The sequence below is a fragment of the Lutjanus erythropterus genome, chromosome 2, assembly GCF_056507025.1.
Source record: "Lutjanus erythropterus isolate fLutEry1 chromosome 2, fLutEry1.hap2, whole genome shotgun sequence".
Lineage (NCBI taxonomy): Eukaryota > Metazoa > Chordata > Actinopteri > Lutjaniformes > Lutjanidae > Lutjanus > Lutjanus erythropterus.
The window spans coordinates 12,751,786-12,774,937 of NC_139318.1; the positions used below are offsets into that span (position 1 = coordinate 12,751,786).

A 23,152-nucleotide genomic window follows, 5' to 3' on the forward strand; every position below is an offset into this window, starting at 1 on the left:
CGATCATTTAGAGGATGTTTCAGCGTCTCTCTCATGAGACTCCATGTTTCACTACAGTCAGTGAAAGCAGGTGTCTGAAGCCCCAGATGTGGATTTCCACACTGTGGCGGTTCCAAGTGCAGCGTGCCGCAGTGGTCTGAAGTGAACCGCTCACTGTAGCCAGAGAGGCTCAATATCAGTGTGAAAAGGCTGTGAGATCAGCTTGTGACCCTGTGGCCGCAAGTCAATTTGCCAGTGCTTAACAGGCCGTCTTGTTTTTATTCCTCAGGGGAGTAAGGCAAGCCAGCCCCTCAAACCGCCATGCAGACCAGGCTTCTCCCAGAACTTCTACACGGTGATTGTCTCGAGAGACCTGCTGCACGGCCAGAGCATTCTCAAAGGTGAGTCCGCCACCGCCGCTGCTGGATCTCATTTATTGACTGACTGTATTTTCTCCTCTCTGGCAAGATCTGTCCCCAACCTCATAGTGTGATTGAGTGTGATTGAGTGAGTAAGTGTGTGTGTGTGTGTGTGTGTGTGTGTGTGTGTGTGGGTGTGGTGACATATATTATTGTGTGTGGCTCTCCATCCCTCCTGAAGAAGGTCAGAACATAAGCACACACATATTCACGTCCATTCTGTGTACATAGATCCAGTTGCGATGCAGCTTTTGTTGAACAAATCTTGCGATGTGATTAAACCTGACGTGACAGCAGGTGTGTAATGCATTCTGTTCAAGAGATGTCATTTGATATGGAGTTTCATTGATGAATGAACACCTAAATTACTCTGATTGTGGTGAAAAAAACCCCCAATACATTTCCTCTTTTTTGATTGACTGAGCAGCAGGCAGACTCATTTAAATGGCCTGTTACCTACTCTGCGTGTTTGCAGCTGGAAGCCCCCAAACTTTTATTTTATTCCCAGTGTTCATTGTAATACATTTTCCAGGCCTTTTATTCTATCTGTTTTTCAGAAGGAATTCAATTCTGTTTTCGTTCGCTCCATTTCTTTTCGGAGCAGGCAGTGTACTGAATCTACTGCGGGGTTCATCTCCTGCCATTTGAAATTATGCTGTAGTTTCTTCGGCGTGTCTCTTCTGTTTGCTGGTGAATCATTGCCATAATGGAAAGAAAATCCCTCTCAGTCACATCCCAGGATCCCCAAATGCTTCCATAACATAGACCACATTATATCTAAAGCTCTAAACTACAACTGCAAATGAAGAAATTACCCCCAAGATGTGGAGTGTTTGAGCATTTTGCAGCTTTTTATATCTGCACTGTGGATTTCCGCCATAAAAGTGGAAGGACTTGGTAATATGGACCCAGTATTTAGGTTGTTACACACTTCCTCCTATTTCTGTTTTCCTCTAACCTACTCTACATTGTTACTCACACATGCGGGCAACATCACAACAACAGTGTACAATAGGCTTAGCTCTCCCCTGACACTTTTATATTATTGCTTTTATAGCCAAATATTTGTCTATTGTAACGTGAAATGCTATTTGCCGGGAGGAAATGGCATTCTCATTGTAACAGCTGTTTGAGCATTTTCCGCCTGCAAGCAAAACAATTGAATTATTCTGGAGGTTATTTTGTTATTTAGGAGGCTGACAAGGACAGTGCAGCCGGTCAGTGGGGAGCGAGTTTGCCTGAAGGGGCTCAAGGTTTCCGCCTGTTCGGAAATGGGCTGAGGTGTCCTCACTGACCCCAACAGTGTTAACAGAGGGTGATGTGATGTGTGACAGATAATGTATGTGGGTTTCTCTTCTGGGTTTTGCATGTGTTATATGTGCATGGAGGGGGTGAAGGAGGTTTCCTGGTGTTCATATTAGGGATGTTCCCAGCGACTAATTTCCCTGTCAGTTTTAATTTTGAGTAGTCAGATAGTCTAAAAGAAAGACGCTGAGAAAAAAGTCAAAATAGAGCACAATGAAAAAGCATTGTGTGTATTACAGCTACAATATGTAACATTTCTGCATTAAAATTTCTAAAAAAAACGTGTTATATACATACATGTCATATATTTTGTTGGGTTGTGTGCTTACATCTTCCAAAATGTTTTGAATAATGGTCACACCCAGAGAAATCTATAATTAATTCAAGTTAGAGTGGAGATCCTGCTAGCCGCTAGTTGCTATGATTTCTGCGAAAAAACGGTGTACATCAGTAAGTGAGGATGGAAGTCGCAAACATGACTAATATAATGTGAATAAAACAGTGATTCATTACCCCATCTGTGATCATGTTGCTGCCTTGTCATGTCAGATGGATGAACGTTAGTTGTTTAACAGTAAAGAGAACAACTCCCATAATCCAACACTACTTTTGATATCATCAAACTACATCTTTTGTTCTCACTAAATGTGTTATCTTCTCAGACTGAGCAGGACCACATTGTCTACCTTCAGCTACCGTTAGCAATGCTAGCATCAACAGCCTGCTCTCCTTGCAGGTTAACGTCCACCTGCATGTGCTGAATGTGGTTAGATGTTGCTCTAGTCAAGTGGTTATATTTATATCCCTGTTTATTCTTACACAGCCTGCGTCATCCTTTTCTTCATTTTCTAAATCAAAATACTGCCAAATTGCACTGGTTTTACTATATGCCATCTGTCCCACTTTTCTGATTACAACATCTGGACCATCTGGGCATTAGCACAGGGAGGTGACGGGCTACTATCTGCCAAAGCTGCAGCCCTGGCTAGTAGTGGGCAGCTGCAAAACATCTTAAAGGACAGCAAATCTGTGTTGTACATAGGCCGGTGATGGTATGGATTTTTTCTCGCCAAAGTCAAAAAGCACTATATTCCCACAGGATGGTGGTTTACAGTCGCTGTCCAAATAACTATGTTTATTGGACTTTATTGAGGGATACTGTTGGATAACTGTCAATAGTGTAGCTCCTTTAAGGAACAGAGCAGTATGTGTGGCATGCAAGTGAGGGACAGTGAGCATCAGACTGAGAGTGATGATGCCACAAGCGGAGCAGACTAAAAGTTTAGTGATAAGTTGTCAATCTGGCAGTAAATGTACAGTACGGGTACGGGATTGTATTATTGACTTATCGACCAATCAAGGGCTGTGTTCTTGAATTTTCATGTGTGCTGGTGCTGATCCACGGATGCATTAATAGATCCATGCGCTGATCTCAAAGGCATTTTGAGACTGGCCTTTCAAAATAAAATCTGGCGTGATGACGGTAATGAGCTCAACCCTGCGGTAGACGACATGTGACTGTGGCATTGCAGTTAACATCACACCCTGAGACAAAGCTGATCCATAAACATATTGATAAATTTATGCGCTCATCTCAAACACATTGTGAGATTTCCCTTTCAAAATAAAATTTGTGGTTATTACTACAGTGATGTGGTTATGATCGCAGCACTAGTTGTACATTAATAGAATATTATTAAAAAGTTTAACTGGTTGACTAGTATTTCTGGTGCCGACTTGTGAGGGTAGCAGTGTTTAATTGTTTAGTCGACTAATCGTGCAGTACTAATCCCCAGTACATTTTATCTACTTTAATGCTTCAATATGAACAGCGGTTACGGAAAAGCTCAACTGCATCAATTTGATATATCTTATATGCTACATCCAGCTTTGATCCCATATTACCTTTGCTTCCAGTCTCTCGCTTTCATTTTGTTTGTCTCTGTGTTTGTTCTTTGTGAAAATCAATCTGAGAGCCATGCTGTCCTCCCAACTGGCCACTCAAAGGGGATATGGGCTGCAGCAGCTTACATCCTCATGCAATGATGAATGTGCAGGGTCTAGCCTCACTGAAGGTCTGTTTTCTATACAGTGGGAGGAAGCCTTTAATACTTACGCCACAATATGTATAACCTGAAACTGTCACTTTGCAAGAAAATGAATGTGCCTGGGATGAGACGAGGGAGGGACTGGGATGCTCCAGAGCTGGCTAGGGGTTTGCTGGACCACTGTGGGCCGTGGCTGTTGTCTCCCCGGGGAGATGGACAGTGAGCGATGGGGGAAGGACTAAAGTGCTGTGGCCCAGCAGGTGCAGCATGAACCAGGCCTCTGTTTCCAGTCGCTGAACAATGTGTGAACCACAGCTCTTTTCATGCTGAGGTGGAAGGGGAAGTTGTTTTGCGTCTATTTTATTGTTTTGATGGATTGTGGGTAGTTTAGGGGCAAGTGCATGATATTTCTGATGGTGAGTTCATTAACACCAATCTGAGTTAATTGAAAGTGTTAGAAATATTTCTGTCTCTATAGCTGTAATGGCCTGGTTGTCACGTCACGGCAGGCAGCAGTGTTTTAAATGTTTGCCTTCACAGCAAAAGTTGAATCCACCCACTGCTCTCTGCTTCCACAGCGTTTACTGTTGCTGTGTATGTGCATTTCGATCAATCAGATCCCTTTCAGGTGCAAACAGCACTAACAAACATCACATTATGTATATACAATATAAAAATGATGGAATTCTACAGCAGCTGATCGAACTGGAAAGTCATTTTTCTCCATTGTGTACCTTCAAGGTGGCCATTGATTTGTATTCATTTCGGTATGGACTGAAAATCGTAGATTGGTTACCTCTTTCATTTCTGTATTTATTATTGTTTGGCCAGTGTCATCTTCATTTGGAAATAAAGTGCAAACTGTAAGATATTATTGCATACTTTCAAGTTTTTTGTTACTAAAGTGAGAACAGCTGATCTGGTCCATCTTAAAGATTAGTCCATCTTATGTGAGGCTAGATCGATGTGGTCGCTAACTTAGGAGCTAACCCCTATCATCAGCAAGTACATGTGACCTTGGCTTGTGTCTTGAGTTAGAGCACTTACACACCAAAGAATAACCGAAACTGTGCACACAGCATTATCACTCTGCAGCTTGTCACTAAGATGAGAATAGCTGGTAGACCTTAAAGGTCAGTCCACCTTAAGTGAGCCTGAGCCGAAGTTGTAGCTAACTTTGGAGCTCTCCCCCTTTATCAGCAAACAAGACATGGGCTTGTGACTTGTGCCTTGAGGATCTGCAGTATTCATTCACCAACAAATAGCCCAAACTCTGCACACAACCTACGCACTGAAATAGTCCTTAAAGAAGTTTGCTACTGTACTTGTATAACATGTTTTAGTTTAAATCCCAGATTTAGTCACCTTAGGCCTTAGCGAGCCCCCAGGCTTTCAATAGGCTGGCAGAAACCCTGATCCAAGGATGTTGTAGTTCATGGTATATCTGCATTACTACACAAAACGCTGATAAAAAACATGGTTTTAAAGCTGACCTGGGCAAAATACGGCCCAGGGACCAGACCCAGGCCACTGAATGGCTTCATGTGGCCCAAAAGCCACATTAAAAAACTACCCTCCTACATGTGTTTTTATTTGAATATGACTCTCCTGAATGAGTAAAACTTATTCTTTCCCATTTTTTTTTGTCTCTTTTTTGTCCCTGCAGATTTATATTATGACCCATTTGGGGTCCCAACCCCAATGTTGGGAATCACTGATTGAACTTATATGAAAATATTTAACTTATTTGTCACTGGGCAGTAGGGCTGTGGTAAAAAAAAAAAAAAAAAAAATCATATTTGATTATTTTGACAGGTATTCCGATTGTGATATGATTCATGATTAATTACATCTGGAGAAGAAGATTTGTAGGCCAGAGCATCTCTGCAGCACTGCAGTACTTCATTGTAATGATGTTTTGTCACACATTTTTCCTTCATCAAATAATTGCAGCTTCTGCAGTTTGGATATTGCACTTGTCCATGCTGTGATTTTGATAATATTCGGATTAATTGTGCAGCTCCACTGCGCAGTGACAAAATGGAAATGAATGGAAACCAATGTTACTGCCTTGAGACAGGAACACTTTGATATTAAATACACAACATCTGGCTGAAACATTGGTATGGTACTTTAACCCTGCTTCTTGTCCACTGTGTCCCCCATAGGTAAAAGCGAGGTGTCTGGTCAAGACTTGAAAGGTCATTTTTGAATTGTAATGCATCATTCAGTGTTCCCTTTGGTCATTCTTGGCTGGCTTTATAGGTTAAAAAGGCTGTTATGGCTTTGTGGTTGACCATAAAGGACCTTTGTTTAACTAACTCACAAATCTCTGTGCTGCCGCTAAGTTGTGCTGAATAAATCATCTCATGCTCCCATGGAGATGTTTGTCTGAGAGCTGGGTCAGGATTGGAGGAGGGATGCTGTGGCACACAGGCAGGCAGACAGCCGGGGCCTTGAGTCGCGGTCCGTGCAGATTCTCGCTGTGGGCAGATAAGCCATGAAAAGAAATATTCCAGTGATTGCACATCGCTGTGTAAACCATCACCTCGCTCCAAGAGCCGGAACAGACACCTAGGAACACGGACAAGGGGATGTGGCCTCAGCACAAAAGAAATTGATTTGAAATACAGTTCAGTCAGGATAGTGTCTTTTGAAGTCACTGTCAACGCATATTTGAAAAGGCAGCAGTGATGAGTCTCACCTTTTGCCCCTCACCAGTCCTGAGAGACGGTGGACAACACTGCTCTGTGTGAATTAAACACCTGTCTAACCGCATATTTGCTTTACCCTGCCGAGATTTTGTGGCCAGGAAAATTAAATTGATGGATTTATTGGGTTTCAGAAACCTTGTTTTTGGAGAAAAAATGATTTCATCTTTTCAGCAGTGGATTTTAGAAATGCTTTATTGCTGGCAAATAAGATTAACAGAAAAAGATGATAACTCATAGACAGTAGAAGAAGAGGAGGACAGTGCTTCTGAGTCTGGAAAGTGGAGCTGGATTCTGTTACTGCATTGCCTATTTCTCGCTTAAAATGATTTCAGAAACGTAATATAGTGGACTGTTTAGTTGTGATATGAAAAAGATCTTTTATACATCCATGAAAAGATCGCTATCAGGCGGTCACCATTATGTTTGTAGTTTACGACAGAGCCTCCTCAAACTCAGATTAAAAAGTACAAGTAGGCAGCGTTGCTCAAATGATAATCAACACAGTGTTGCCCAGTTGGGCAAGTGGGTCAGAAATCTACTTGCCCAAAGTAAATTTATATTTGCCCCTGCAAATTATTTTATTCATTAGTGATTATTAAAGAACCACAAAGACTAAAGTTAATTGTCATGTTTAATCTAGGGCTCAATGCCTATAAACTAGTGAACAGTTTCTGTCTTTAAATGTCTCATTTTGTTAGTCTGAAAGCCAGAAATACTTTCTTTAATATGATAATAAACAACAAAAAGCGTGAAATCTCCATATTGTAATGGGCGAAAACAACATTTTCTGCCATTTTGCCTGAAAAATTATTTTAACAATTGATCGATTATCAAAATAGTTTAACAGATGAATTGCTTACTTGCCCAACATGGTATTTTACTTGCCCTGTTCCAGCAGGTAACCCTTTTTGTTGAGCCCTGCAAGATTCTGTAACTTCACAAAATGTTTTCAGAAACATATTACAGTGACTGTTAAATTATATCAGGAGAAAGATCGTGACCAGGCAGGCCAGCATTATTTCCGACCATTACCATCACAAAAGATTTGTGTGTGTACATCTTTTAATAAAGCCTCTGCTTTGCCACCTTGGATCTACACGACCCTTTAAAAGAGAATGGACATGTTTTTCTTTTCAGTCCCTGCATTGTCTCTTGAATCACAGGAGATGAACTCGCTCTATGAAAAAATAATCTTCTTTTTCTTGCCCCTTTCATTCCAGAGCTTTTAATTTAAAATGGGGTCTTTCTATTGCAGTTATTTTATAACTGCTGCAGTCTATGCAGGGAGAAAAAAAAAACTACGCACACTGTACTTTAATCTAAAAGATTAATTTAGGGAGGATCAGGCCTTCATCAGCTATACGCTTTCGGCGTGGATTTCCTATTGTTTAATTCCATCTCGAAAAGTTACACATCCAAAATGACTTGTAACATGACCCCAATTAGACTACAGCAGGGAAATCTGGCAAGGAGCCATATCTGCTTTGAAACAGCCTGCTTGGCGCTCGCTGCGCTGTGGAGAACTTCTGACTCCTAACCTACTATCCAAAGTGACAGGGCTTTCATAAGTACGTCCAGACCCAAGAACTGAGGGTGGGGAGGGGGATTATGTTTCCAGGCATTTGATAAGCGGGATGCCATTTTCCTTCTGACTCACGAACGTCTCTCTTGTCCTCCAGAGAGTCTTTCATCTCTGCAGCCAGGACCTGCAGTCTGTGGCGAGCTGATAGAATACAGGTGCAGAAGATGAGCCACATCATTTCTCTTTATCTCGGCCGCCTTCTTACCAAACCAAGCTACGCTCCTATATCCCTCAAACTCCGTACAACATGACATACATGCTGAGCCAATTCCATCAAGCAAGCCACCCAAGATATAGTACATGCCACAGCACAATGCTTTTCATCCTGTTTTGTAGTCATTTCCTCAGTGGAGGTAAAGTAAGTAAAAAAGGGGGTTTTGATAGATGGGAAACCGGCTGTCAGCAGAAATATTATTGCCTCTTGTCAGGGCTTCCATGTGAATTTTATTAGTTCTAGCGCACCGATCTCCACGAGCTCCTCTCACTGTGCACCGGCATTAGCTTTAGTCTGATGCCTGCTCTTCGGGTCATGGCATGTGCTCTCATGTAGTTTCATTACAACGCAGATAGTTTCATTGCCTCCCCATCTGGTGCCCACCGAGAGACGGGCGTGATTCATCTCGACCTTATTGCATTTTGACGATGAGAAGCTGTCAGAGAACGCTCGGAGACCCTCTGCTGCATTTTTTTTAAAAAGCTCCGTGCGCTGCGGGTGTCTGTTTGCACTCCGCTGGGTGAGATTATGCAGTGGATCTACATTTTCCTGACAAAATAGAGGTGAGCTAATTGTGCCCCCGAATTCTGACCTTCAAACGGAGCCAAACGGTGATATTATCAGACCTCAGATTGCATCTGCGAGAGCTGGCGGCTGCGGGTTAAATCATGGAGTGATTATATGGAAGAAAGAAGAAACTAGGCACTTTTGATGGTGTTAGCCAAAAAAGAGAGTCCTTGGCAAGGGATTAACGGATAAGAAAGAGACAGTGTTGGAAGAGGAACTAGGGACTTAGCACTGTATTTCTGGAGTTGATACAAGGGCACATTTAGAAAAAAATATCCATGGACAAAGTTTAAAGTGGTGTTTCTTTCTTCCGTCTTAGAAATTGCCTCCAAATTACAGTTTAACCCTCCCGATGGATGCCTCTTTTTTTTTTGCATACTACATCAAAGAAAGCAGCAAAAAGCATCTTTGAAAGAAATGAATGTCACATCTCGCATTGATGACCTTGTATTTTCTGAATACTATTTGCATTTGTTATTGAAAACCCCTTTTTTAATTGGCCACTACTTCACGATCAATGTGTATTAGCACTTTACATCTCAGTGCACTTTAACGATTGGTGGCCTTGATTAAGATCATATTGGCTTTTTTTGTTGCAGTACAGAAGTGAACATTTTTCCCACCAGGAGACCTCTGGTTTACCTTTGAGCTGGAAGTGTAACCCACTAGTTCATTACAAAGGTTTTTCCCGCCTCCTCTCAGCTTGCAGGATTTACATGCATCTGAATACAAATCAGGTCTTCAGCATTGAAGTGCTGTTTCTTCAGCTCAAATTTATTCACTTGTGTGTTATCCCGCTTGTTTGCATTGTCATGACAATGCGTACTTCAGTGTCATTTAGGTGGATTATTGGACAGATAATTGTTATTGCAATTAAAATAGAAAAAAAAAGACAGGGCTTTGAAGCAACTCAGCAGAAAAAAATCCCGAAAGAAGTCAGTAAGAGCTCTGTGCAAACCGTCTGTCAGAAAATAATGTGGAAAAGCTCAGTTTGAACCAATTTTCCATTTCCGTTATCATCAGTCTGAAGTTGTGGCTTTTCAAAGCTGTGATTGGCGCTGAGTCATGCCAAGCTTTCTTCCTCCAAGAAATAACATTTGAGAATAAAAAAGCAAGAATTCACATACTGTATAGAACATATTTATTTTCCCGTTGTCCATCTGCCTATGTGACTTTTACCAGTACACTTTCATTAAGCCCAGCCTGAATGTTCATAGCCAGAGAGGATTAGGGTTCGGTTTCGTCTGGACTCTAATGTTTCTGCTTTTGTTTTTGATTCTGATTCTGTTAATTGATTTTGTTTCTTAATGATTCTCAAGTGTGTGTCCTCCTGCTTTTTTTACAGCTGAGTTGTGGGAAACAGTAATTACCACGGATAATGCTACCAGAAACACTGACCTAAGCTAACGTTAGCTAGATTACTGTATATTTTGCGGCACATTTAAACTACTTAACTGTAAATATAGAGAGCATCCCGCTCTTGTAAAGTGCTCTTTTAGCATAGGATTTGTTAAAGACTGCTGTCCAAGCAACTTAGCAACAGTTGAGTAGATTAACTGAGAATAATGCTAAACTCATGATTTAATAAGACAAATGCATTTGGAGACAGGAAGACATGCATGTATTCACCTCATGTCTGTAGGTGCAGACAGATAATCAGGTCGATGTACAGAAGGTTTTTGCAGGACAGGTTTAATTAGCGATAGCGTGTTGGAATCAATAAGCAGAATCAAAATGACAATTTCTTCATAAGTACTCTGGAATTGTAATTTTGGAATCGACTCTTGATGCCCAACTCTAGAAAAGTTGGCGTTCTGTTGTGCATTGGGACTTTATAAGTAATAGAATAAGTAATGTAATAAATGGAACATTATTTTATATTATTTTATTTCCTTTCTCTTTTCCTCACTCACACACCTACACCCCTGGTTACTTTTACTGCACACACACACACACACACACACACACACACACAATGGGGCCCACCTCCATCTGTTTCTCCTTGTCTGTGTCTGCTCTGTTAACTTTCTTCATCAGCAGAATGTTTTATAAAGTCGTCCAAAAGCATAAGTAGTGATATGGATTTCCTTTTTTTTTTTTTTTGCCTGCGATTCCATTTTCACAGCAGCAGCTAAGCTGGTGGGAGGAGGCTCGTTCTTAATGATGGAGTCTATTAAAACAACCAAAACCGATGTGGTACTGAAACCAGGTGGATTCAAGTACATTAAACAGGAGACTGTGTGTGTGTGTGTGTGTGTGTGTGTGTGTGTGTGTGTGTGTGTGTGTTGAGGTACAGAGCACAGTGTGACTGTCACACAGACCGCAGCAGCAGAGCGAACACGAGAGGGAGGGGTAGAGCGCAGCAGAGGATGCGGCGAGCATCTAGACCAAGTTATGTGATTGCAAATAGTGTCACTCTCTGTATGGATTAAAAAGTAAAAATATAAAGTCTGTGTGCAGGAAACAATGCTCATTTCAAACCACTCATTATAAAAGTAACTACATTACTTTATTTTTTTTTACTTAGCAGCAAAAGTAGTGTGCTACTTTTCTTTCAGTGCTCAGAGGTAACTTTAAATGACACCATGTCCTCCACACTCACACGTCTCATCTTTTGTATTCAACACGAGTAGAAACAGAGACAGAGACGTTGTGGTTTAACAAGCAGGCAGCCTACAGTTTGGAGGGATTTACTGAGCATTGCACGGCTAGCTTAGCCGGGGCAAGCGCCTGCAGCTCCTCAGAAATCCTGCCCTCACAGTAAAGCTGTGGGGTTCAAACTGTGTGATTCCTCCATGTGGGCTAATGTTAGCAAGCCAACGAAGAAGAAAACATGGAAATAAGACAAACTACTTGAGGATGCATTTCTTGTTGCCACTTGCATTATGTATTATAGCATGATGCGCATTTTTCTACATAATTCTTACACTTCTTATTTTGTATTTTTTTCATATTTGTATATTTTTTATGCGTATTATTGTTATATATTGTAGTAGAATGAACATATTTTTATACACTTCCTATTTTCTACTTTATCATAATTTGTCTGTGCTTATATATTTCTACTCTTGAATGGGATCTTGAATCTGTAACCTGACCAGTTTTCCTCCAGGGATCAAATAAAGTATTTCTGATTCTGATGCTAATTGTTAGAGGCTAACTGCCTCCTCAAGCTACCACGCGCCAGCCCAGTCTGTTCACTGAACACACAGAGGCCAAACTGACATCAACCCTCCTCCATCAAACTCCTACTCAGACAACAAACAAGCCAACTCCCAAATTACTGGGATTAATTAACAGTGTTATAATTTCAAGCTATAATCCATGATGCTGCTTTTTACTGAATTGCTGCTGAACAAAGTAGTTACTGTGACATGGTACCAAGTAATGGATTACTGCCTCACGCTGACGATTCCACATTTGAAGGCATTCTTGAGCATCATCCTTCAAAGCAGCCTCTGGTGCTCTTGTGTGACGCATCATGACATTTCCACAGACTCCGGCGTGTCAGGCTGAGATGTATATTTTATCAGGATCGCTTTGTGTTTGAACCAGACTTGAAACCAAATGACGTTCAGCACAGTTTTTGCATATTTTACATCACGCGTTTACTGGGTGATGAACGTTGAGATCGTGCCCTCTTGATCAGTTGCGTCTCCTTGTTTTTTTTTTTTTTCTCCTTCCACCTGCTCCTCACTCACTCCTGACTCAGGGGGACCCAAAGTGACACGCAGCTCCACATTTTATTGATGAATCACGGCCAAGCGGTTTGACCTTGTGTTGCCACTTGACCTCACATGTTCTCCAACACTCATATCCTCAGTCTGTGGTGCTGGAGGAGATGAAAAACACGGCCCAATCAAAATGATTTACACCGGGCTCGACTCAACACATAGATCCTTCTAAGCTGCGGCTAAATGCATCTCTAGAGGGCCACTCTGTATTGTACTGTACAGCCATTTCTGAAACCACGGGGCTTTTGCTATTCTATTGCTTTAATTAAAAGACTACACTGTCAAGATGCCTTTGTTCTACGAACTCAAATATCAAAAAGGTCCCTTGCCAGAGAGCGGCTTGGGCTCTACTTTGTCCTTTGGATTTATTCAGCCTGGGATCTATATTTGATCAGGGCAGCTGCGCGCTCTTGTTTTTACCCTTTTCTCTTGTTCGTTCTTCCATATGCATAAATGCAATTATTTATTTATATATAAGCACTGTATATTTTGTGCATTGTGTGTATTTGTGTGTTTGTGTGTGTACGTGTTTGTAGGCAGCGCTTCATCCAGTGGGTGATTATCTTAAATGGAGAAATTAAAGGATTACAAAGCAGCTCAGTAATCCAGCTGTCAATCTCACGGCTCATTAGTAAGCAAAGGAGAGGGAAGAGGGAGAGACATAGAGACATGCACTACACGAAGAGAGAGAGAGAGAGAGAGAGAGAGAGAGAGGAGTACCTGTTTATAGTGCAAAAGATGTGAAATTGTTAGTCAAACAGAATAAGGAAGGTTTTCTGTTTTCCCATATCAATTAATGAACTTTTAATTATTAAAGTGAAGGCATTGATTTCACCTTAGCAGCAGAGATGACATGCCTCATGGTTAAACAAATATTAACCAAAATTAGATTTTCCACACACTCTTTAAATATGAAAAATATAACTCTCATTAAATTGCACATTTGGATGTTAATTTGCTGAATTAACGCAACAGAAGGCTTTGACATTTATCATAATTTTGTTTGTTTCTGTGTCTTCTGTTCTGTTGCAACTCAGCTCAAACTGGCTGTTAGAAATGGAAACGTCATCACACTACTCTGTGACATGGGTTTAACACATTACATGAAAACAAGTTACCTCAGTTTTCATGTACGCTATATTTAGAATATTTTCACCTGGCTTTCAGACAGCCTTTTCTGATGGGAAACCGCCATTGTTAGTTTGTTTGCGTTACTGTGTGACTTGGGCGAATCCAAACTATCCAGCGGTAGTCCAGCAACTCATGCGTTCTGAGAGTAAAATCGCTGATTTTACCAATGGAGTTTGGTTGGGTTTGAGAGAGCAATATTTGTCCACTATAACAGTACTTTTCAATCAGAAAATGCTGTCTGTCTGCAAGGTAAAGCGGTGAAAATATTACAGATGTAGAGTACACTAAAACTGATATTGATTTTTGAGGAGGACCTTTTGTAAGAAGCTAAAATGCATTCGAAGCACAGTTGCATGACTCTTTACATTATAATCCATGTTAAGGATTTACATTGTAACTGTAATCCTCACGAGTGAAACTGTTGCTACCAGAGTTTTACAGTAGCTGCTGAAATTCACAGTTTTACATAGCAAATGAAGGAGGGCAGCTACAGTGACGTACACAGCAACATATAAACTGTGTGTGTGTGTGTGTGTGTGCTGCAGATTAGCCTTGGTGTTGAAAGATATACAGCGTCTCTGCCATTTCTCACCAGGCTCTGAGGCACATAAAAGAAACAGTTTGGGAAACGATGGCACCATAAAAGAAAATGGAAACACAAATCCTGACTCCATCATGGAAAAAAGGGAGGAAATTGCATCTCCTATGGCGGTGACGCTTTTCAGATTTGATTGTATCAATTTGCTGTCTATTTTGATCCGAAAAATGGGCTGTGTGTGCAGGCTTATTTGCTCATGCATAGTGACTTGTGGATGCCCACTGCTGGGAACTATTTCGTATGCAGCTCATCTTATTTAATTTGAAACTCACTGCTCTGTTTTTTTGTTTTTACATTTTTCGTAAATTGTAGCTTTCCCATTTAGGTGTCTCTGTTTGAGTTTGAAACCATTTTCTCGCATGAAACTTTCCAATTAGGATTTTAGAGGAAGACGTTGCTTTTAATCTTGTCATGTTGTAGACGAGCTTTCTAGGTGTATTTCTGCTCAGATTTGTGCTACCTGTTACCTCTCGAGAAATGACTGGCTCGCTTTGTTGAAAAAATACTATTGTTACTACAGCAGTCACACTTTCTATAGACAGTCTGTTTGAAAGAGCTCATTCTGGCTCGGATTCAGATGGCTGATTTGGAAGCCACAATACGAAGCCATGCTCCGTCCTGTTGTGATGCAGATTTGTCTGTGGGAGGCCGACAAATCTGCAAATATGCTTTGCTGACCAGAATAAACAGACAATATTCTGCAGTCGAATTGTAATACAACTTAATCCCTTTCCTGGTCCCTCTCATCGCCAGCTCTGATGTCAGGAAGGAATTTTCTTTTCATGTTTTTATTGCTTACTTTGCTTTCTTTCCATGGACACATTATTTCAGCCATCTGTCTGTCTGCACTCTTAGAAATAAAGGTATGAGAACCATTAAGTGTTCTTTGGCTTGTCCCCATAGGAGGATGCTCTTTGTATGTGGGAAGAACCTTTTCTACAGGCTCCCCCAGAACCCCTATGAGATGTTCTCCAGAGAACCTTTTGATCTCCCTGAGATCAGGAAACCTTTCCACTTTCTGAGGGTGCTAAGAAGAACGCACCTGGGGGGGGGGGGGGTTCACCAATAACCTTTTTACATTTCAAGGGTTTTGTATAGAACCTACCCCTGGAGGGTCTGTCAAGAACTCTTTTATCCAGAACCCACTGGGGAGTTGTACTGAAAACCCTTTTATATTCCAGACATTTAATCTAGAACCCACCCAAGGGGTTCAACAAAGAATCCTTTTAAATCCTAAAGGGTTTATCTAGAACCCACCTGGGGATTCTACCAGGAACCCTTTTAAATTCTAAGGGTTTATCTAGAACCCACCTGGGGGATCTCTCAAGAACCCTTTTATATTCCAAGCATTTTATTTAGAAACTATCCAGAGGGTCTATCGAGAACTCTTTTATATTCCAAGGGTTTTATCTAGAACCCATCCGTGGCACCCAGGGGGTTCTACCAAGAACCCTTTTATATTATGGTACAAAGACCCCTTGACAAACAACAACGACAAAAAACTCATTCATGTATTTCAACAATCCTTTCAAAGCGTTTCTTCAAAAGAAGGGTTCTTCAGAGGTAAATGTTTCTGGGTAGAACCTCAGCCCTTCAAGAAAAGCCCTTTTGGAACCCTTGTTTTAAGAGTGTGTCTGTCTGTCTGTTCCTCCCTCTGAAAGCCCGAGGGAGCTCATCATCCTCTCACTGACTCCCTTATGAATCCATTTCCTCAAAAACTAAGACACCAAACAAAGCACGACTTACTTGTCTGATTTATATTTAGAGCTGCACTTGCACAGGAGCAGGTCACACACACAAACTGGCATTACACACACACACAGACACACACACTTTAACTCTAGAGGTTAATTCATTGTAGCAGAGGCCCCTGTAGGTATCTGTACAAATGTTAAACATGCCATTATGCTATTAGCTCTGACCCCCAGATGGGTTTCTTCTACGTTATAATAGTCTACCTGCAGTCCTGTATATTTCTGATCTCTGCTGGAGAACGTGCACACAGTTAAACTGCCAGGGTAAAAAAAAAAAGATTAATTTCTAAATCTGATTGTGCTTTTTGTACTGCTTACTCACTTCTTGACATATTTGTGTGCGATGTGGATAGAGGCACACAGTAAATACCCATGAGAAGATTATAGCCACCGGCTAGCAACAGTCAGAAATCCACATGAAAAATCATTACCATGCCAAAGATGTCCCAGTTGCACACACACAAACGTGTCTTTTGTTGTCTCTGCATAACAAGATGGAGTTTTTTCAAATACGCTTAAGCTTGACGTTTGGCATTCTAGTCTTTATTTAGTGAGAGGTTGGTAATTCATAGAAGTACAGAGGAAAATCTGGGGTTGAGAACCCACTTTTTTGATTGAAATGTAGGAGCAAATCAATAGAGCCCTCCTTTTTGCTGGCAATGTGCATCGCAGACACATGCTGGTAGCATCGATCACAGCTTCAGAAGAATCACAGTTTTCCTCTCCCGCTCCACTCTGTCTCTCTGTGTGCCTCTCTTCCCCTCTCGATCTCTTTCTCTTGTCTCTTTTCTCTCTGTAGCTGCGTATAGGTTTTCAGATAAAAATAATAGCTCTGAGAACCAACAGAGAAGAGAGGCATGGAGGAGGAGGAGGGAGGCGGGGTGGCAGTGGTGTTGGTGACAGTGTTTGTGCTCTGCACCACAACCCAGCAGTAAGACAATAAGAGGCAGTCTGACTAACTGTGGCCTCTGGGAATAGAAGCCTTCTTATTGCCATAAACAGCAATTTAGCCTGGGTAAAAGAAAAACGGATGCAGTCCTATTACTGTGTCATCATGATTACAGCCACCACAGGGCTGTGGCACTGTGAGTGATGGTTGTTACAGCCAGCCACCTATTTAAATGCAGCCTCAAATTTTTAGCTGTCTAAACTAGGGCTGGGATGACACCCTCATCTCCACATTCATTGCTATCACAATACTTGTGCGCTGATTGGATACGTATCACGATTCTTAAAGAAGCGATATGTAGCAATTGTGTGTGTGAAAGTTAGTACTGCAGTCCAAATGATGAGCTGGAGCCTCAGACTGTGTTAAATAGGCTGAAATCCTATTTAATATACAATCTTTGGTTGAAGTTGTTGCCACAGACTCTCTCTGGAAGCTTTGCAGCTGTAGGAGCTCAGCAGGAGCACAGGACATGTGTAATATCATAAAATGACAAAGCATAAATTAACCCCAAAGCCTGTTATCCTGAAAACAAAAGCCCACTGCGCTGAAAATAAATAGTTTGGATTTTGAGTTAAGTGGCTGCCCGTCTCATTGCCTGCCAGACTTCAGTAATGTATTGTTTAGTGTAACTCTTATAAACATCTTATACAACAGTCATGTATACATACATACATATATATATATATATATATATATATATATATATATATATAAATAAATGAAAGATTTAGATCTGCAGTACACCCCTTATAAAGCAACCTGTTAATTTCACTCCACTTATTTTATCTCATTTATGAAGTAGGCTAAAATGTTCTATATTGTTTTCCTAATGGGAGGAAATAAGAACAATGAGATGACCTGTTAACTCAGCCTAAGATTGAATATGGTGATGCAGAAATGGGAGTAAAAATGGTCAGGAATGTTTAATTTTTGAAAAGGCCTATTGTGAATTTGGTTGCAATGGTTTTGTCATTTAAAACTCGGTCCCCAGAAAAAAAGTTTGGGAAACACTGTTCAACAAGATTAGTAATGATTTCGTATGACTCATAAGCAGGCACTTGCTAATTCAGTGAACACTCAGCATTAAATTTAACTCTAATTAACTAGAAATGGGCAAACAAAACAGTTATTCTGGCACAGAATAGGAATTTCAAAGGACACCACAGCTGCAGCGTTGATGTCAGAGACGAGTATTTCAACTTAACATGTTTCCTTAATCTCTGATGATGTATCATAGTCATTTTATGATTTATTACCATAAATATATTACAGACTTCTGTGATAGATGGTCATTTCTGTAGATAATGATCCTGAATATTTGAAACCATTTCAACACTTTCTGCAAAATCGATTCACAATGATGATCTGCTCTCTCTCTCTGTGTCAGAGGGGATGTTGTACTGTGTGTTCACACTAACACAGGGCAAGTTAGAAGGGCTAGCCAATTGGCTTAACTGCTAGCAAGGCTAATGAAACAAGTCTTTGCCAACATGACAGCGCCTCCATGAACACACATCATGAAACATCATGAGAAACTAAGAGAGAAAGCTATATGAGCCTTACAGCAGTAATGCTGTTCAGGGTTGCCAGGTCTGTGTGACAAAACCAGCCCAATGGTAAATCAAAACAAGCCCAAAGCCCAAAACCGATAAAACCAGCGCCGAGTCCACTGAGAGCATAGGCACATCGTATTGTGTGTTTATGTAGGCTTGTGTGTGACTTGTGCCAGGTCTGTGTATGTACTTGCTGATCTGGAGTCAGTTAAGTAGTATAAATAAATGATTTTATTTCAAATATGGATGTGTATTTATAGATAATATTAATGCAATATGAATTCAAAGTAGGTCCACTCAACCAGTGGACAAAAAATTCATCCTGCGGCAACACTTCAGAAGTAGCCCAGTTCTGTGATAATAGCGCAGACCTGGCAACCCTGATGCTATTAACGTCGTCAGTGTTTTCTGCGCCAGTGATCTGCCATGCAGTCAATGTGACAGGCAGCTCATAGACATGCTATGAGCGGATAGTGAAGGAAGTGGACACAAACCTGTAATTTCAAACTAAAATTTTAAAATAAAGGTCTCTGAACATAAACGTTTGAACATGAAGAATTCATAACATAACATAAATAAAATATTTTTCTTTTAATGAGTGGGGATATAATAAATTAATCATTCAATAAAAATGTAGAATTTTTCGGGTTAGGGCTGTGTCAGTTTTTGCCTGTGGTGTCGGAAATGGTATTGAATATTGATAAAGCATCACATCAAAGTAATAAATTCGAGTATTGTGAGAAGACTACAGTTGGATCTGCTGTCTGGTCTTTCTTGCCATGTAAAATATTATTTCACTTCGGTGTAACTGACTAACTTTGGCCTCTGGGAATAGAAACCTTCTTATTGCTATAAACAGCAATTTAGACTGGGTAAAAGAAAAACAGATGCAGCCCTATTACTGTGTCATCATGATTACAGCAGCCACGGGGCTGTGGCAACATGAGTGATAGCTGTTACAGCCAGCCACCTATGCAGCGTCAAATTTACAGCAGTGCAAACCAATCTAACATGAAGGCTAATCCAAATGATGGCATGTCAGAGATGGCACAGAAAATGACAGATGTTCACAGACACTTCTGTAGTTCGGTGCTCATTTGTTGCTCTGCCTGTGTTTGTTAGCAGCAGAGAGCTTGTTAGGCTGATGGAATTTGCATACAATAGCTCATGTCTGTGCTTAAGCATGTAGCCTTTTGATTTGCAGCCCACAGGTTACCTGCTGAAACATGCAGTAGTCATTTCTAATCACCCGTCTGTATTCTAACCAGAGGCCATGGAAAGCTTTGAACAGCTCTCTAAAAGTATCATTATGAAGCAGAGAGTTAAACGTCCTGGTTGTGTAAGCCCTGCTGCAGGGATGTAGACCCCACTGCGCATAACTCACCTGTCATGAATAAACATCCGCTGTCCGTAGATATCTCGTGGATTCCCTGATTTCATGTGGTGATTCACAGCTTGATTTGCATTTTTCGTTGTGCTTCTCCACGATTGCATTAAACCACTGAAACACCACCACGCGATGCTCTGACCACAGCGATGGTCCCTGCCTGTTATTTTTAACTGATAGCTTTGCATGCTTGGGTCAGGTTCAGGGCCTGTAGAGCTCATTATTGTAGAGCTAGGGTGGATGTTGGCAACAATACAAGACCCTCTTCCACCTTCAGGCCCTGCAGCGTAATAGATGAAATGTGAGGAGGAGTTGGAAGAAGGCCTGAACATCAGTGCAGTCATATGTGTGATCAACACAGGAAGCCGTATAACGATTTACACTAAAGAGTGCTGACGGACTTAAATAGTAGTACGGATACAAATGCATTAAACATGCACTTGACATTGGGATATATGCTGTGTGGGATACAGAGTTCATTTCCATGGTGATCTAGTACTATCTGTGATGTTGACTCATTGCAGAGATGTTCGAGTCAGACCACACAACGTATTGTTGCTGTAATAAAAATCAGAATATAAAACAAGTTTATGGAACACTAGTGAAATCTCCCTGGGTTATTTTGCTGAATACTTACTGAATGAAAATGGAGTCTTGATTTTTGGTGGATGTTTGAATATTACAGTTAGTCTGTATGTCAACCACAGTGGGACAGAATGGACGAATCACAGCTGTGGGATACTCACTTGTCTCCCGCCAGATCATCCACACTGAGTCGAATGTTTTCTCATGGCTTCTTCCTGTGATGCACATCATTATTATCTCTGTGCTTCTGCTACCTTTCACTTCTGAATTGATCTGAGCATTAACTGGTCCCCCACTGCCTTACAGTGTCTCTTTTAAAAAGGCTGTTAGTCAGAACAGCTTATCTCTGTTCACACCGTAGATATCATATCATGTAGGGTTGTGTGATTGGACAAATATATTACCTATTGATGATGGGCTGAGTCCATCACGGGCGTTTTTTTTTCTTTTGTGGCCGACGTTTTTTGGCAATATTTGTAATTTTATTTTGTCAATGTAATGATCTGCAGAGTGACAGCTGCTCTTCATCCAGTGGCACAGGACACACACACCTGGACCATGAAGGCGCTGAGCTTGGTGGGGATTGAGAAGAAAACAGCCTGCAGAGCAGAATTGGGCGATATTTTATAGGCAAAGAACTGTTAATCGATTAATCGAGAAAATAATCAGCAGATTATCGACGTAGCGTGGTCCATTTGAACTGGGAAGTTGGAATTTCTGAGTTCCCAAGTAGAAAATTCGCACACACAATTCTGTCTGTGGAAATGTTTGTTAGTTTTTTAGTTGTCTTTTTTCAGTTTTCACACAATTGCTGCTGACATACGGAGATCATTTTTTAGTGCCAATCTGAGGTCATCGTGGTGGTTTGGTTATGTGAACATTGCTTCAGTACATTTTTCTGTGAGAACTCTGTCTTCTGCTGTCATTGCTCCTCCTGTTAAATGCCTCTCTGCACTCTGGTTTTGGGAGTTTTGCATGTTTGATGAAGCCACTTGTTGAACCACCAGCATATGTTATAAGCGGCTAAGAGTTTGTGCGCTCCGTGTCATTCACAGTTATCCTGACAATAATTCTATCACACATCCAATGTGTTATTTTAACACAAAAAGTAATTAAAAGGAACAGCTGAAATCTGAAAATTTGAGCCAATTTGATTATTGTAATAAGTCAATTTCAAGGCCCTGCTTCAGTGTTGATATCACTTGTGGTATAATTAATGCAGCTCTGAGAAGGCAGCTTGGTTTCAGTACATATGCTACTGTTTAACACATGTGAACACACACCCAGTCAACCATGCAGGTGTGCACACGCCAGAAACCCTCCTGCAGTCATTTTAATCTGTGAAATCCCCCAAAATATCTCAATTCTTGCACTTCAATCCTAATTCTCAGCGTGCATTTTCCATTCTAATTTAATCAAAGCTTAGCATTCATTTCTCTGCTGCCAACAGAGGGGAAAATGCAAAAGAATCGCTAACTTTGTCTTGTTAATTGGCATTAACAGAGACTGGTAGCTGTGCCAGAATGTAAGCTGTACCCTGCAAGTACTTGAAGATGCTGTTTTCACAATATTCTCTTAATCATCAACCCCCCCTCCAGTCATTCGCATATTTAATATGCAGAAGCCACATCCACTTGTCACAGCGTTTTAACTGTATGAACTGAATCCAAAGAGAATCAGGATTGTTGCAGAGACGAATTCTTGCATTAGAGACTGAAAGATGTTAGCGAATCGGACAAAGTGACCATCAACAATCCACACACACACACGCACGCACGCATGCACACAGACTGACAGATTATTTTATTTGCTGGTGTAATTCTATCAAGCAAAGACATCATCAGGATTGGGTCACACATGGATCACTAGCCTTGAGCCTCTCCTCCTCCTCCTCCTCCTCCTTTCCTCTCCTCCTCCTCTCCCCCTTCCTCTCCCTCTTCCTCTCACTGTTTTTATTTTCTCCCTTTCTTCCCCACTCCGAAGACTTTTTAGATCCAATTTGCAGTCCTCTCGGTGCCTGCGTTGCCATCTCTCTCAGCTTCAGTGTATTCACCAGCCTGAAGCTCTGTGTGAACTTCTCTTCACACTCTGGAGATTGTATCTGACGTTCCGGGGAGAAATGGAGCAAACAGGGGATAAGATGTTGACAGCGTATGTCCTTTTTCACTCTTTTATCGAATATACGATGCATGATATACATATATGAGTTTCTTTGGATGTGTGTGCAGAGGAGTGCTTGAGCTCCCCCCACCCATTTTCAATAATCTTACCACACACCACCACAAGTCAGAAGCAGGGCCCTTGCAGGCTGCATTCTAAATACTCTCAAGGCTGGAGGCAAAGCAACATGAATTTCAATGAATTATTAAACAGGATTATTTATTTACTTCCTCCGCACCCTGAACCACCTAACTGGCAAATCTACATAGCATTTTTTCGAACCTGTGGCACATTTGTATGCATAATTTACTCTCATGGATGAATATTTTCTTTAGGATGTCAAGTTTAGTCTATTCTCCGTACACCATTGGGAATCAGCACAGTGGTCCTTGAATTGTAAAGTGCAGTAATTCTAATGGACTTTGAATGTAACGTAGCTCTGCGCTTATCTTCATGAAGAGATTGATTTTGAA

The 23,152-nt window shown here is 41.0% G+C and overlaps 1 protein-coding gene across 3 annotated transcripts in view; it reads left to right on the forward strand.

Moving 5' to 3' along the window:
- cdh4 (cadherin 4, type 1, R-cadherin (retinal)) overlaps positions 1 to 23,152 on the forward strand; it is a 414,572-nt gene that overhangs the window by 101,933 nt on the left and 289,487 nt on the right. For all 3 annotated transcript variants that reach the window (XM_084728666.1, XM_084728652.1, XM_084728660.1), the window contains exon 2: positions 269 to 380. In XM_084728666.1, coding sequence (XP_084584792.1) covers positions 269 to 380 — 112 coding nt within the window. The remainder of the gene's footprint in view (positions 1 to 268; positions 381 to 23,152) is intronic.